General features: G+C 42.3%; 1 protein-coding gene across 2 annotated transcripts in view; it reads right to left on the bottom strand.

Annotated features, from left to right (window-relative positions):
• The window catches only part of BRD7 (bromodomain containing 7), a 33675-nt gene extending 16601 nt beyond the window's left edge, over nucleotides 1-17074 (bottom strand). For both annotated transcript variants that reach the window (XM_084757158.1, XM_084757159.1), the window contains exons 1-6: nucleotides 16783-17074; nucleotides 16380-16588; nucleotides 10635-10764; nucleotides 10269-10326; nucleotides 4767-4911; nucleotides 1116-1226 (exon numbers count right to left, since the gene is read on the bottom strand). In XM_084757158.1, the coding sequence (XP_084613284.1) occupies nucleotides 1116-1226; nucleotides 4767-4911; nucleotides 10269-10326; nucleotides 10635-10764; nucleotides 16380-16588; nucleotides 16783-16831 (702 nt within the window). In that variant the 5' untranslated portion in view covers nucleotides 16832-17074. The remainder of the gene's footprint in view (nucleotides 1-1115; nucleotides 1227-4766; nucleotides 4912-10268; nucleotides 10327-10634; nucleotides 10765-16379; nucleotides 16589-16782) is intronic.
• Between the last annotated feature and the right edge of the window lie 467 nt (nucleotides 17075-17541).

Genomic DNA, 17541 nt, shown 5'->3' with positions numbered 1-17541 from the left:
TTTTTGACCAGGCTGGCCTCGAACTCACAAAGATCCACCTACCTCTGCCTCCTGAGTGCTGGATTGAAGACATGTGCCACAACACGCAGCTAGAGGTCAGGGTTTCTCGCTGCCCGCCCTCCCCCGCATCCCCAAACCTGGAATATGGCTGTATTTTAGATTTTGAGAGTCTCCAAGAAACGAAACAAACATTTTACATTCTCCTAGGTGAGTGGGAACTGATGTTGTCAAAATATTAGGAGTGCAAGGATAACCATCAATTCAAATGTTTCCTTTTCCTAGGTAAGCTGATCCAAGAACTTCTCAAAGCCAAGCATAGGCACCCAGACACCTGCACACTGAGGCTTTTCTTCAACTGTAGAAATTTAATATAGGATCGCCAGACAATTCAGAAAACCTAAGGGAATACATACAACTATTTTTTCTTTCTCTAATTGCCCTAAGCCTGGGCTTAAGTTCTTCATTCTGATTCCTTTCTGCCTGTCTGTCACACTGAAATTCATTTCTTTGTATAATCCCTCCCCAATCTGGTTGTTCTGTTGTCTTCCCTATTTTAGCTTTTATCTGGAATTAGAAGTCTCACTAGAAGTCTCTTAGGAGACTAAGATTGAGGCCACACCATACCCCCTTTTATGGGTAAGACTCATTTACTTTGTTGCCATAATCTATGTGCGGTACAGTTTAAGCTCTCTCCTGTAGCTGGGTGGTGGCTCACACTCTTTCCATTTCTTTGAAACAGTGTTTCTCAGTGTAGCCCTGGCTGTCCTGGAACTCTCCTGCAGGCCAGGCTGGCCTCGAACATACAGAGATCTGCCTTCCTCCCAGTGGCTCACATACTTTATTATCCATTAACTATCAGCCCTCTAGGAAGGGACTGCTCGTGTAGAGAGGTAGGGGGTAGGGAGAGAGAGAGAGCACACAGATATCATAAATAAATGTAGTAATGTAACTTGTGAAACAGAAGTGACTATATTTGAGCATCTTGCTAACTTTTCTTGATAGAAATTATCCCCTAATTTCTCACTACTTTAATATGATTTGCTAACGAGTAAAGTGTAGCTTTAGCAAATATCTAGATTTTATACTATTCATTGATTTGTGGTAAGTTTCTTTACCTGACTAAGAATTTTCATTCCTGAGTGCAACAGCTTCTTTGCAGCTTTATAATAAATGGTTTCTGGCTTGTTGTAAATCATCGCATTAGTACACATTAGCTTGAAGTTATCCTACAAAGAGAATATTAAGAGGAAAAATGCATTAGAATAAGACTCTTAATTCTGTCTGAAATCATATAGGCCCTGTAAAAATTTACAAACAAAACCAAAAGAAGACATCTTTTTTCTGTCACCATTTATTAAGTAACAACTACAGCAATTTAAGACTGACAAAATGGCTGTGTGGTGGTGGCACACACCTTTAATCCCAGCACTTGGGAGGCAGAGGCAGGAAGATCTCTGTGAATTCGAGGCCAGCCTGGTCTACAAAGCGAGTCCACGACAGCTAAAGCTGTTACACAGAGAGACCTTGTCATGGGAAAAAAAAAAAAAAAAACCTAACAAAATATTTGTACATGTTTCTAATTCTTAAGCATTTACTATCTCTGTATTGACTTTCTTCTTCTTTTTTTTAAATTTTGGTTTCTCTGTATAGCCCTGACTGTTCTGGACTCCCTTTGTAGACCAGGCTGGCCTCGAACTCACAGCAATCCACCTCCATCTGCCTCTTGAGTGCTGGGATTTCAGGCGCTCACCACCAACACCTGGCCTGTATTGACTTTCAATCTAGAATGTAAATTTAAAAAGTTTTTTCAGCATAATCATATAGCCAGGTGGTGATGGTGCCAGTATATGCCTTTAATCCCAGTACTCTGCTGTAAATTTGAGGCTAGCCTGGTCTACAGAGTAAGTTCTAGGACAGCCAGGACTACACAGAGAAACCCTTTCTCGAAAAACAAAAACAGGCTGGAGAGATGGCTCAGATGTTAAGCACACTGACTGCTCCTCCGGAGGTCCTGAGTTCAATTCCAGCTACCACATATGGTGGCTCACAAACATCTACAACGTGATCTGATGCCCTCTTCTGGCCTGCAGGTGTACATGCAGGCAGAGCACTGTAGACATAATAAAAAATAAATCTTAAAAAAAGAAAGAAAAACAAAAACAACAACAAAAAAAATCATATGCACAAAAAATTTAAAGAAAATATATTACCCTGCGTTTAAGACAAATATTTACTTCAAATTTTAATTAAAAACTGGGATCAAAGTTAAATTATAACATTTTTTTCTGTCAATCCCAAATAAGCTGAACAAAAACATTAAAATATTTATGCTACCTTAAGTGTTTAGACAGTACCAAAAATTAAACATAATTGGCAGACATTCTAAAACCATGTCAAAGTGAAATAAACCTCAAGGAGGTGCAACATAAACTAGAGGAGCTGAATTATCAGAAATGCATTGGGGCTTACATTTCAAAGTCGTGTGTGTCCTAGGCATGAGCCCTGCACTTTTCCCTAGTAAGCATGTGTGATCATGGCACTGTCTTACTATTAAATCAGGAGTGGGGGAATCTAACTTGAAATACCCCACAAACCTCCAAATCCACAACAAAGCCACTCAACTCTCACTGTTTAGTAGTGATGACAGTTTAGAACACTCTAAACAAAATAAAAATACAGACTGAGTTCTTTTTAAGTTCATAAGCAGACAGATTCAAAGTCCACAATAAATTTGCTATCAAGTAAAAACCAGATGGAAGTATATGTGGACACTTAGCTCTGGACCTCTCAGAATCTTACGTGAGCTACAGAGCAATGCAAGTGAAATAAGATATTAGACGCTTATGTACACTTAGTAAACAAACACTTGGCTATATCTGGCAGACAGTAGTGAGTTTACGAATTGGCAGATCACTTTAATCTGTTAAAGTAATTTGCTGGGACTTAAACCTAGGAACCAACTATATCCCCAGGCCGAGGTGACTTTCAGAGTTCTTACATTTTAGCTGCCATGTAATTGAATTGTCATTCAAAAAACTGAATCTTTCTATACACTTTTTTTTTTTTTTGGCCTGTAGAAAATTCCAGAAGGCTAAAATACTCCATTTTGAGTGTTGAGTCTTGGCTTAAACACACTCAAGGAACACACTTCTACTCCCTCCTGTGACCATGTGGTTTGCATAGGAATGGCCTCCACAGACTCATGTGTTTGGATGCTCGGCCCATCAGGAGTGGCACTATGAGGAGGTGTGGCCTTGTTAGGACGTGTGTCACTGTGGAGGTGGGATATGAGGTCTAATATGCCCAAGTTAGGCCTACTGTCACAGTCTCCTGCTGCCTACAGATCAAGAACTTTCAGCTCCTTCTCCAGCACCGTGTCTGCCAGCGCTACACTGCCATGTCCTGCCATGATGTAAATGGACTAAATCTCTGAAACTATAAGCAGTCTCAACTAAACAGCAATAGAAACCCTAACTACGACAGACCACAAGACAAGACCAACAACAACAAACCCCATCTTCTAAAATGCTTTTCTACCCAGTAACAAGGTCTGAAATAAAGTTTCAGACTCATTTTCACTAGATGAAAATATGTCAGGAAGTAGTTTGATTATTACCTACACACTCAAACTAAAACTGAAGAGAATTAGATGCTGGCAGTTTGCATACATTTGAGCTGATTATAACATTTGAATTAAAAAAAAGTTTACTGTTCCATTCCTTAACTGTGTAGTGCCCATCTTTCAGGGTGGGTGACCATTACCACGGGAAGCCCCTACACTTACCCAAAGGGTAAATTACCTAAATCAAGTTACCTGTTTGAGTGGCCTAATGCAAACTTTGATCACGTAAGATTAACATGAAAGCACATCCCTGAAACCAACATATACTCAGACTAAAGAGGAAACAAAACCTAAACAAGAAATGCACACGCTGACCTGGTGACCTCTAGATTATTTCAGGGAGTGTGTGCAGGTGACCAGACTAGCTGGCCAACAAGCCCTTAAGGGTCTGCCTGTCTCCACACAACCTCCTCCTCACAGTGCTGAGATTAGAGATGCCTGCTGGTATGTGTGGCTTTACATAGGTGTTAGGGATTCAAACTCATGCTCGTACAGCAAATATTTAGGCCACTAGGTTTTCATAACAAGTTCCTTATCCATCTTGGTGGCTCAGATTTGCAGATTACTCAAAAAAAAAAATTAATTGATTGATTGAGACAGGGTCTCCACATAGTCCTGGCTGTCTTGGAATTCACTATGTAGGCAGGCTGGCCTTGAACTCACAGAGAATCATCTGCCTCTGCCTCTCTAGTGCTGGGATTAAAGATGTGTACCACCATGCCCTGCAACTAAATACATCTTTTAAAAAATCACCTTATTTACCTAGTGTGTGTGTGTGTGTGTGTGTGTGTGTGTGTGTGTATGCACATGCCTGTCACACCACCTACTGCAGCACACATGGAAATCAGAGGACAACTCTGTGGAGTTGGTTCTCTCCTTCCATCATGTTGATCCTGGGAATCTGATGCAAATTTACGATTTTTAATATGATTTCTGTTTTACATAAAAGTTTGACTCTCAGTTTAAACGCATTACAGTTTAATCTACTTCTCTAATAAAAACCTAATGAGCCAACCTAGTGGCAGACATCTATGATCCTAGTCTTTGGTAAGTGGAGGCAGGAGGATCAGAAGTGCAAGGTTGGGCTGGGCTAAACAAGACTCTATCATCATAAAACAAAAGTAAAACTACTAAATACAGTTACCTTTAGTTCTTCTATGGACTGGTAGTCATTATTCTTGATCTTCTCTTTCATGGTACTAAAATCCATTGGGTGTTTAATTATCATGGAGTAGCCAGGAGCAATAAAATCCGTCACAGGAAATGAAAAGAAAGCACTTGGGTCTTTTCTGTGTAGACATGTAAATGGTAATGTTATATTTTATAAAAGTGGAAGTGAGAATAATAAATCTTATATATAGAAAATAATCTGTTTCTTGTTGAGAAGTTGAAGAAATGATTTTCAAGACCAACTAATAGTTTAAACAGTAGTACTTTTTTTTTTTAAGATTTATTTATTTATAACATATACAGCTTTCTGTCTACATGCACACCTACACACCAGAAGAGGATATCAGATCTCATTATAGATGGTCATGAGCCACCATGTGGTTGCTGGGAATTGAACTCAGACCTCTGGAAGAGCAGGCAGTGCTCTTAACCGCTGAGCCGTCTCCCCAGCTCAACAGTAGTACTCTTAAAGACACAGAACTCCTCTTAGAGGAACAGCCTAATTAACAAGCAACACCTTCTATAAGTAACCTAGACCAGCTAACTATGCAGTGACTCAACCTGGTTTATCTATGAATACATACCTGCAACCTTTCTGGTTCTGTACCTAATAGGTATACATTCCCTTGTCCATAAATGCATACTTTCCACAAACAAATTAATATTTCTACTAAATACACGTGGAGGTTCTACTCCACAAAAGACATTTAAAAAGTTCCTAATGGGTTGTGGTAGGAACTGATAGGATGTGGGGCAGGGATAAGACTGGGCGTGAAGACAGGGACAGGAACCGGCAGAGGGTCTGGTCTTTCTGCTCTGCTTCCTTTCCCCAGGCCCTGACAGGCCACCTGGGCTTACTCTGTAGCAGCACCCTCCTGGCAGCTTCATTGTCCCTTCCAGACAGGCACCCAGTTGAGGCAGTGGCCTTAGAAGTTAGCCATTTGTATGACCTTCTTGAGCCTAAGGCTCTGGAGCCTTACCCTACAGGCTGTCTGTTTGCAGAGCATCTTCTGCAGGTGCTCAGGACTGAAGAGGCCTCAGAGCACACATAAGAGACAGATGTGGGGGGAAATTCTAACTTAGGGGCAATAGAGATGTGCACATAATGCCTTCAGGGCCTTTAAATCGCCTCCTCTTCCAGAGTACCTCACCACCACAGGAGGTCTTATGAACGCTGTGTGAATGTAATGGGGGAAGGGGTACTGTTCTTTAACAGATACTGAACATCTTCAGGAGGCAGAGGCAGGTGACAGCCAGGGCTGTTACAAAGAAACCTTGGTTCAAATAACCAAAAAGAACCGAAACTGAACATCTGAGTTCAATTCCCAGGATCAACATGGTTGAAGCAGAGAACTGACTCCTAAAAGTTGTCCTTCGTTCTATAAGTACCACATGCTAACTTATGGGGAGGCCCAGTGGCACTCAGAGGAAGGATAGCAGGCTACCATGACGAGACTTGATAGCCTATGATCATATAGAGGGGGGAGGAGTTCCCCCTCAGTCACATACATAGGGGAGGGGAATAGGGTGAAAGCGGAGGGAGGGAGGAATGGGAGGATACAAGGGATGGGATAACAACCGAGATGTAATCTGGTTTTGTTTTTTCCCCGAGACAGGGTTTCTCTGTGTAGCCTTGGCTGTCCTGGGCCCACTTTGTAGACCAGGCTGGCCTCGAACTCACAGTGATCCACCTGCCTCTGCCTCCCAAGTGCTGGGATTATAGGCGTGTGTCACCACGCCCGGCCCAAGATGTAATCTGAATAAAATAATTAAAAAAAAAAAGCTGTTCTTTGACATTCATATGTGTGCTATGGCAAACACATGCATGCCTATGTACAGACATCTTGACCCCTACCTGAGAAAATCAGTGATTCCTATCACAAATTCATACAAGGCTAGCTGTTTATTACAAGAGGAACTTTCAAATCTCAGCACTCAGGAGGCAGAGGTGGGCGGATTGCTGTGAGTTCGAGGCCAGCTTGGTCTACAAAAGTGAGCCCAGGATAGCCAGGACCATTACACAGAGAAACCCTGTCTCAAAAACCTAAAAACAAAAACCAAAGACAGACAAACAAACAAAATGAAACAAAAAACCTAGCGGGACAGGGAAGATCCACTCCAACCTCACTGTATAGAGCCTCTCTTAAGGAAGGGCTCCAGTCATTGGCGGAGCCAGGGTTCAGTGTGGTACTGGTGTTTGAGTACAAGGCACTGGTATTTTTAATATTGTCAGGGTTGAGTATCCATGCTCTACAGACTAGCTCCTTATACTACAGGGTGTAGTGGGGAAGGTGTCAAGAAAAACTTGGCAACAGGGAAAGGTTTCTGAAGGTACAACCAAAAATTAACTCAAAATCGAACTTCTATCCAAGGTGTTTCTTTCTGTCAGGACTTTCTGCTGTGGCGTGACTTCATTGTAGCCTTGCCCTTGAACACACATATGCAGTTTCATGCCATATGATGGTGACAAATGCTGTCTAAAATGCCGTGGATCAGATTGAAGACTATTTTATGCTATCAACTGTCTTTTATTATACGAGCAAGGTTTTCAGTTCTTACCCAAACACAGTGGTTCAATCAGAGAAAACAAGGCGTCTTAATAGTTTCTCACTTTATTCCTCAGTATGCAGCTACCAGGTTAATGTATCTTTGGATTGTATTGTCTTAAGAATGCCTGATTTTTAAAAAGACATTTTAAAAATTCTGAGTTGCTTTAAATATCATAAAAAATGTAAGATGAATTCTGGCTTGAGATTAGGACTGAACTCATAACAATTTCTGAAATTATCCCCAAATATTTCTTTGTGTATTATATATTACGTGAAGCAGCGTTCTCAGCATTGACAATTATAAATTAAAAATGTGTCAACTCAGAAAATCATTGAAGATGCTTTATGTTCTACATTATCAACCGTCCAGCAACTTTAAGAATGTATAAATACATCTCTGTCGTTTGTATGCAAATTCACTTTCATCTTCAACAAATGGTAAAAATGGATGTAGACCAAAAAAAATGTTTTAAAATAAAATTCAAGCTGGGCCTGGCGGTGCACAGCTTTAATCCCAGCATTATGAAGGTACAGGCAGACACAGGAGGATTTGAGTTCTAGACCAGCCTGGTTTACATAGTGAGTTCCAGGACAGCTATAGCTGTGTAGAGAGACTGTCTCAAAAACAAACAAACAAACAAACAAATAACAAAAACAAAACAATAAACAAAAAATACATTTTAAAAATGTTTGTATGTTTGATCTGCTTACCTATTTTATGTTCCTATATATTTAAAGCTGCACAAACATTGGGTGAAAAGAGGTTATAAGTAAAAAAAGAATTAAGCCCTATTCTATAAGATTAGGTCATTAGACATACTTGTCCACCCTGTAAACTTGGCATATCAAAAATTTTTTTTTAAAACTTCAAATAGCAGCGATAGTAAACGATTAAAAAGAAAACAGTCACGGAGCAGCAATTTTAAAAAGCCTGTTTATTCTCTTCCCAGGTCCAATGACAGAGCTGGCATACCAAACTGGTAGTTTCCTCACTGACAGATGATGACAGAAACTCAGGACTAACAATTATTTGTTTGAGTTATAAGAGAGGTGGAACCTGAAATCAGTCTATTTAAGAGTGCTTCTTTTATTCCTATGAGGTAGCTAAGCTGCAAAACCAGTACATAATGCCAGACAGCAAACATCCACTATGGAACCCACACATTGAATTAAAAACAGTCCACAGGGTCACTATGGGTAACAATCTTCACCAGTGGCTGACCTCTTACTGTTAAGGATAAAGTGTCTGCATTCCCTAAAACAGTCATTTTAATATAAAGACCACCTTGTTCTCTAGCCAAAAATGGTACTATCAGAATTTATCAAGTATACTTTTCTAAAGCCAGGTTTAGATCTGAGCTTCAAGGATAAAGATCATTCCATCTAGATGCCATGCACTGAGGATACACAGCTATGACGTATACAGGGTAATCCCTCATACCAATCAGATGTCCATTTGTTACTGTGTGTGTTAACAGCCCTTTTATCTCTTAGTGTTATAAACTCCACTTAAAACTGATTAAAGTCTCATTCTTGGTTTAAAAAAAAATCAATCACCAAGGCTAATCACAAAATGTGGTTCTGGGTTCTCATCCCCAAACTGCTCTGATTAATGGGTTTCTCTGGACTTGCAAATATTCCGTTCTTTTGTTATAAAAGCCAAAACATTTCATAGTTACATCTCCCAAATGGGATACAATATCTAATACTTAACTCTCCTCTCCTGGACTGCTGTTGATAGCATTTTCCTAGCTATTCCAGCACCTTAACAGCGGCTATCCAAAGCTTGGTATAGTGGCACCTGCCTTTAATCCCAGCTCTTGGGAGGTAGAAGTAGGCAGATCTCTTTGAGTTCTAGGCCAGGCTGGTCTACAGGACAGCCAGAGCTACTTGTTTGTCTCAGAAAAATCCAAAGAGGCTAGTAACTGCTGATTTTAACTGAAAAGCCAGATAGATGTTGAGAATGCAAATTGTATCAGATTTTTTTTTTAAAAAAGGATGTGATGTGCACTAATGGATAGCACAGCTAGGAGAGAGGTTCTCTAGCAGAATGCATGCCCAAGACCATCAATGTCAAGTAATGCATCTTTGAGTTGGAATTCAAATTTGGAATAAAAAATGCACCAAAATAACCATATTAGTTACAGCTGAGTCCCTCTTTTCTCTTTATGAACTTAACACTGGCTTAATCAACCTACCAGAATATTTTTGACAAAACCCACTACATTTAAAAGGAGCATTAAGTCAGGCATGGTGGCATACACCTACAATCCCAACATTCAGGAGGACAGTGAATTCCAGGTCTCAAAAACAAAATACTCAAAGGAGGAGCATAAAACGTACAGCATTTCCTTTTATTTGCCAGACTTAGTAACTGCTGAACACCAGGGCTTAGGTGTTGCACAAACACACAGAAGGGATTGCCTGTACTACTAGCAAAAGGCAGAGGGGGCAGGGTCTGTACTGTTTCCTAGTTTCAAGTTTGAACACGAGAAACTAATTTAGAAAGGAGAAACTTGACATTTCATAACACCCTTCAAGTTGCCTGTTAAAACAAACCAAAGAATAATATGTGTCACCATCTTGGGACTACTTGTGTTGCCAAACAAGGTACTTATCATCTACTTTAAAAGTAAGTATGAGCCGGGCGTGGTGGCGCATGCCTTTAATCCCAGCACTCGGGAGGCAGAGGCGGGCGGATCGCTGTGAGTTCGAGGCCAGCCTGGTCTACAAAGTGAGTCCAGGACAGCCAAGGCTACACAGAGAGACCCTGTCTCAAAAACCAAAAAAAAAAAAAAAAAAGTAAGTATGTTTGGATTTAGGCCACACAGAATTACTTTAGATAACCAAAAACAGATACGTGGTTTGGATCTGAATGTTTATCCTTTTAATTGCCATCTTAAAAAAAAAAGCTGGAAAACATTTACCTTTGCAATTGTCTCATGAGTTGATTCAAAGCTTCCTGAAGAGGTGTCTGTTCAACTTCTAAAGTAGACAGGAAACCAGTGTTAAAAGGGCATCATCTAGCGCTTCAGTTTTCTATTTGTATGACCCAACTATGTTTTACTAAATACCTCACACAAAAATTCAACTTATCAGAAAAGTGTTGAGGTCTGAGAATACCCATCTAACAGTAGAACAAACCCAGAGCTCTCACGCAGCAAGAGAAATAAGACACCTTAGGATAAACTCATCTAAGGTCTTTAGGTTGTAACTGGAGCTAATGCTAATCCCTTCCCTCCCTACAGCGCCAGACTCCGCACTCAGGACAGACAGCTCAGAGCAATCCCAACCTTCTTGTTTGGCTAAAGAGCTTGTGAGAGGCTTCTCAGGAGGCAAGTCTAATCTTATAGGGATATGACACTGGAGATCTTTCTCTGCCTCGCTCTCCGCACGGTCTCGATCGCGCTTCTTTTTATCCTCCTAAACAGAACAAAGGGAAGCAATTTAGAAATATTTCATATCAACGTCTTTAAATACATATGATTTTAGTTTCCGAGGAAAAAAGGTACCACTAAAAATAATAAATTCTAAGTTAAGAAATCTTAGTTATTCTGCTGCCATCTACTGGATAACGGGAACATGCTCATCAAAGAAAAGAAGTACATTTCTCTATGCCAGAAATAACTGATTAGAAAAATAATACCAGTCACAAACACAATATAATATATGCCAGAGCTAACCTCAAAGATTCCCATAACCTTCTGGGAAAAATCATAAAGTACCAGTGAGCCAGTAAGTAGATCCAAATAAAAGAGATATATCATGCTAATGAAGCGAGCCAGTTCTCTCCACAGTCATCAAATCCAAAGTAATGCCAATCAAAATTGTTTTAAAGCACTTAAAAAAGAAAAGATTTACTTATTATATATACTGTGTTCTGCCTGCATGCGAGCCAGTAGGCCAGAAGAAGGCACCAGACCTCATTATAGATGGTTATGAGCCACTAATGTGGTTGCTGGGAATTGAACTCAGGCCCTTCAGATGAATAGCCAGTGCTCTTAACCTCTGAGCCATCCACTCCAGCCCACTACTCAATATTGTAAAACAGAATTTTCCATGAAATCTGACAAACCAATTATATGCTTTTTTCTTAAAGGGTGAATGCTTTTTGAAAAAGATCAGAGTGAGATAATGAAGAGCTGAGGATGTGCGTGCCTGGGAAAGCACTTGCCTAACAGCCTGAAGGCTTGGCTAGGCTTCATTTCTAGCACTGCAGGCAACCAAACAAGGAAGGAAGCAAAAGCTACACAAGATAGAAAGCATTTGCATAGTGCAACCGTAAGACAACATGAACACAGGGACAGGCAAGCAGAACAGAAGATAAATGCAGAAACCAACCTAAACACAAAAACTCCAAATAAAGACTTAAATGTAGAAAACAAAACTTTAAAACTTCAGATAAATAATTGAGACCCAAGAGAAGGGAATTTTTTTTCCTTAAATGAAATACAGAAAGATTGATTCTTCCCCCTATTCAGATCTAGTCAATGGACAGTGCATTCTCCACAGTTGTGTGGACAGTGTGGACTGACTCTGACATGAACTCTGGTGTCCCCTATTTGATCACTTCCCCTAGGTGGGGAGGCCTGGTGGCACTCAGAGGAAGGGTAAGCCAGCTACCTGGATGAGACCTGATAGGCTGTGATCATTTAGTGACAGAGGAGGTCCCCTTCTGTCACAGATCTAGGGGAGGGGAATAGGGTGAACCAGGGAGGAAGGGGGGGGGCACGGAAAGATACAAGTGAGGGGATAACAATCGAGATGTAATCTGAATAAATTATTTTTTAAAAAAGACTGATTCTTAAAGAACAAATTTTGATAAGTCTGACTTAAAAGTTTTTTTTTTTTAAAGACAGGGACAGGGTTTCTCTGTGTAGCCTTGGCTGTCCTGGACTCACTTTTGTGGACCAGGCTGGCCTTGAACTCAAAGAGATGCTCCTCCCTCTGTCTCCCAAGTGCTAGGATTAAAGGCGTGTGCCACCATGCCTTTTTATTTTATTTTATTTATTTTATGTATATGTGTGTGCCTGGGTGTACGTATGTACACCACATGCATTCAGTGCCTGTGAAGGCTAGAAGAGGGCATCAGATACCCTGGAACAGGAGGTACAGGTGGCTACGAGCTGCTTGATGTGGGTACTGGGAACAGAACTCAGGTCTTTTAGAAGGGCAAGTGCTCTTAACGGCTGTCTCCCCAGTCCAAACTTGAAATTTAATTCTAAACTTTGGTTCTTCAATAAACTAAGCTAAAATACCTAGCCATAGGCTGGGATGAAGTACTTAAGACACAAATACCAATAAAAAGGAAAAGAGGAATAGATACAAAACATTTACAAATCCACATAAAGAGAATAAGAATCAAATTTAAAAAACAAAAACATAACAGTAATTCACAGAAGGGACATGAAAACCAGCTCAGGCTCCCTAAGGCTCAGGAATTTTATAAACTTAAAAAGCAGAAGATGGGGCTAGAGAGAAACCTCAGCAGGACCTAGGTTTGGTTCACAGGGTGGCTCACAACTGCAGATCCAGGGGATCCAGCGCCTTCTTCTGACCTCTAATGGGCAACAGGCATGTAAGCAGCACAGATATACATGGAAGCAAAACACCCAACCACATTAAAAAATAAAAACTTGTAAGATAGCCTGATGAGCAAAATGTAAATGTCTGAACAAGTTTTAATAAAAAGGTAGAGAAATAAGATTCTAATACCTTGTAGATCAATTAATTCCTTTCCCCTACAGCAGTGGTTCTTAACCTTCTTAATATTGTGACCCTTTAATATAGTTTTTCATGGACTACCAACCATTAAATGTTTGTTGCTACTTCATAATTATAATTTTGCTATTATAAATTGTAATGTAAGTATCTGTGTTTTCTACTGGTCTTAAGCGACCCCTGTGAAAGGGTCATTCTACCCGCAAAGGGGTTGCAACCCACTGGTTGCGAACCACTGTTTCAGATGGTTGAGTAGATATAATTAGGAAAGCAACTATAATCACCTCGCAAAGCTTTCCCCGTATTCTCAACTAATCCTTTCTCTGTATACAAAGTCTAGAGAAACATCACAACATAGTATATACAGAAATACATAAAAGATTATTATTGACTTATGATCCTTTTTAAATTTTTTGCGTTTCTACAGTTTCTCTGTGTAGCTCTGGCTGTCACAGAACTTGCTACGTAGACTATGCTGGACTCAAACTTCGAGATTTCCCTGCTTCTGCCTCCGAGTGCTGGGGTTAAAGCGTGTGCCACCATGAATGGCTTCCTACTATGGTTCTTAAGATGAAATGTACGTGAGAATCATATGAAGGCCTTGTTAAAGCACAGGTGGCTGGCTAGTCAGTCCCCAGAGTTGCTGGCCTAAAGGTAGAGTAGAGCCTGAAAACTGACTGCAAAGCTCTCTATCAGCACCCCAAAATGTGAGTCCTACATTAGATACACCGAGTAACCTGAAGGCGTTTAAGATGCACAGTCTCAGGCTCAGAAGATAAAGTTGAATTCTCCCTTAAAGAACACAAAAAACTAAGAGAAAAAATAAGAAAATTAGAGGGAAGAAAATGATCAGCGATACTTTCAACCAACACCTCAGAACTTAAGGCACATGTATCTACTGTGAAACATCAGAAGAATGATAACGGGGCTGGAGAGATGGCTCAGAGGTTAAGCGCACTGACTGCTCTTCCAGAAGTCCTCGGTTCGATTCCCAGCAACCACATGGTGGCTCTCAACCATCTATAATGTGATCTGATGCCCTCTTCTGGCATAGAGGTGTACAAGCACTGTATACATAATATATAAACCTTAAAAAAAAAAGAAAAAGAAAAAAAAAAGAAAAAGAAAAAAGAAGAAAAATGATAACAGAGGGGGCAATCCCAAAAATTCCAAGAAAGGTAATACTGGTCACAAACTAAGAACTAAGAATTAGAATGCAGCAGATTGACTTCTGGACGGTAGCCAGAAAATATTTAAAATAAGCTTAATTCTAATTTTAAAATGATTTTAAATTTCTGTGAGAAGGGGGGAATGGAAAGATGGCTCAACAATTAAGAGCTCTTGTTCTTCCAGAGGACTCAAGTTTGGTACCTACACAGGAAAGCTCACACTTGCTTGTAATTCCAGCTCTAAAGGATCTGACACCCTCTTGTGGGCTCCACAAGTACCTGCATGGCCCCCCAAACCTCCCTGCCCCCCCCCCCCCCCCCCCCGCAAAACACACACACACACACACACACTCACACACAAACTACATTTTAAAATTCTGAGAGAAAATATCTTTCAACTTAAATTTCTTTCTTTTCTTTTTTCTTTTTTTTGGTTTTTCAAAACAGGGTTTCTCTGTGTAGCCTTGGCTGTCTTGGACTCACTTTGTAAGATCCGCCTGGCTCTGCCTCTGCCTCCCTAGTCTGGGATTAAAGGCATGTGCCACCACACCCAGCATTCAACTTAAATTTCTATACTGACTCAATCTCTGACTCTGCATGGGAAGTCTGGCCAAGGGCAAAGACTTTTAAATGTGCAAAGCTCACCAAAACCTACCTATATATACTTTTTCTTAGGTTTCCAAACCAGGGGTGGTGACACACAGCCATAAGGCCAGCAATTAGGAGGATAAAACAGCATGATGGCTGTACACCGAGTTCTAGGGCAGCTGCGGACCTGATGTTGAGGTGCCCAAGAGTATAATCAAGACAAGACCTGCTGAGCTCACAGGTAAAACAATGCTCATGTTCACTTCCAAAGCTCTCAGTTAAAACGTAAAGACTTGAGCTTCTGTGGTTTTTGTAATTTAGGAAATGAAAATATCAGGCAGCCTGACCAAAGACTGTAACTATTGTCATAGTCTAGCTAAAGGCCATAAAAACCTGCCCCCCCCACCCCCCCCGTAATTTAAGACATTTTAAAGAGACAATCTCTAAGGCTTGGTTACTCATCAATATCCTTACTGACACGGAATAGGGCACTTTGGCTGTATAAAGCGAAAGAAAAATTCTACAAAGAAACTACGGAAAGGACCACTTTCAAAAAGCACTAATCAATTTCAACAGGCCACTTAACGGCAGCAAAAATTACAGAAGTGCAGAATTCTAGGACAATTCCAGATGTGGAAGGGCTCACCTTTGAGAAGAAAGTTAATTTTTTACTATTCAGCCTCCCTTGTAATCAAGGCATCAGCTACTTAATCTATTCTATTAAATGAAAATGGGCCAGGTGGTGGTGGAGCACGCCTTTAATCCCAGCAATTGGGAGGCAGAGGCAGGCCGATGGCCTTGAGTTCGAGGCCAGCCTGGTCTACAAAGTTGAGTCCAGGACAGCCAAGGCTCCACAGAGAAACCCTGTCTCAAAAAACAAAAAATAAAAATAAATAAATAAAGGGTAGGTGGCACACGCCTGATCCCGGCAGTCGGGGTGGCAGAGGCAGGCTGATCTCTGTGAGTTTGAGGCCATCCTGGTCTACAAAGTGAGTCCAGGACAGGCAAGGCTCCACACAGAAACCGTGTGTGTGTGTGTGTGTGTGTGTGTGTGTGTGTGTGTGTGTGTAGGTGGGTGGGGGGACCTATAGAAGAAAATGGTTGTTTTGTTTTTACTCTTGGTTTAGTTACTTCAGGCTTCTCCTTTTTTATTTATTTTTTTACTTTTCAGACAGTTTTGTTAAGAGACATAGGTTGGCCTCAGTGTCCTAACTGCTGGGATTACAGCATGTCCCATCAAGTCGCAGACTGATCTGGCATGAAAACACTTATTCCAGAACATCTGAACACCCCACAGGTCCCGTTCACTTCTTTAGAACCGGTCCGTTTGACAAACCTCCGAGGCCTTCCAGAGAATCAATGTCTTCTCACCCTTCCAAGAGAACTACAAAAGCATCCTTCGAAGCAGCCACCGAGGACTAGAAATCAGCTGCTTACATGACGTGAGTCTGTCTTACTCCTCCACCAAACCAGACTTCCCGCTGGACAGAGGACAAGGAGGATGGGAGCCGGGTGGGGGGGAAGTAGGGGACAGGCATCAGCAATGAAGCCACCTTTTACCTTGACTCTCCTCCGTTTCCTCCCCTTCTCTTCCCCGGGAGCCTGCTTCTCTCCTTTCTTCCTCTTTTTCCGTTTTCTGTCCTTGTGTTTGTCATGGTCGCTTCTGTCTTCGAAGAGGCTGGAGTCGTGCCCGGAGCTGCCCGTGGAAAGCTCAGTGACTTCGCTCCCTCCCACCTTGAGGACCAGCTTCAGGGGCTTCTCCACGTACTCTGAAACAACAGCAGGGCGCGGGCTGACTCTCGGGGCACACCGAGGGCGGGCGCCCCACCTCCCAGCGCCCCACGAACGCCCGCCCGGACCGGCAGGCCCGAGTCGAACGCCGGCCCGCCGGGGGACCTCCGCGGGTCCGGGCCTTGCGGGCAGGGGGCGGCGCGGTTCCGCAGGCAGGCCGCTCGCTCCTCACCCTCGTAGAAGTGTCGGTCCGACTTGTGCTTCTTATGCTTCTTGCCCATGTCCGACCGGGCCCCAGAGCCCGCCCCCCGCGCCAGGCCCAGGCCGTGCGGCGCCGCTTCCGGTCCGGGCCAGGCGAGCGGAGGGCGGGAGCGGGGCCCGCGAGACCCCGCGCCGCGAGGCAGGGGGACGGCACGCGCCGGGCGGCGCGAGCTCCCTCACGAGAAGACCACGCGCGAGGCGAGGCCCGAGCACGAGAGCCGTGGCGGGACGGCGACAGGCCGGCGCACCGGCGGGAAAGAGGGGCCGCGCCGAGCGGCCGAGGTGCAGGCTGCCGCGCGTGGCGGCTCCTGGCGGCCGGAGGCGGCGGCGCTCCAGCCTGCGGTCGAGGGCGGGGCCGCGTCTGGAGGCGGGGTCGGAGGCGGGGCCTGCTCCTCCGACTTCCTCTTCTTCCGTCCTTTCTTCCCTCCTTTCCCGACTCCTTTTAACTTTCTTTTATTTTTGTTTCTTTCCTTTAACAAAAGTATTAACTCCATATGTACCGGATCCCGCAGACACCAGCTCTTTGGTTCTGCCAAGCCCGACGATCTTCGTTTGATCTCCGGGATCCACATAATGGAAAGAGAGAATCGATTCCTGAAAGTTGGTTCGTTTACATCCACACGCATCCTTTACACAAATAAATATAAAGAAAAAAGAAAAAAGAAAAGAAAAGAAACGAAGAAAGAAAACAAAGCCTTTTTTGATGACAGAGTAAAGCCTTCAAGTCGTT

This window comes from Acomys minous (genome assembly GCF_964271855.1).
Source record: "Acomys minous genome assembly, chromosome: 14".
NCBI classification, from domain to species: Eukaryota; Metazoa; Chordata; class Mammalia; order Rodentia; family Muridae; genus Acomys; species Acomys minous.
Note: the sequence above shows the minus strand (reverse complement) of the source record. Positions and strands in the feature narration are given on the sequence as shown.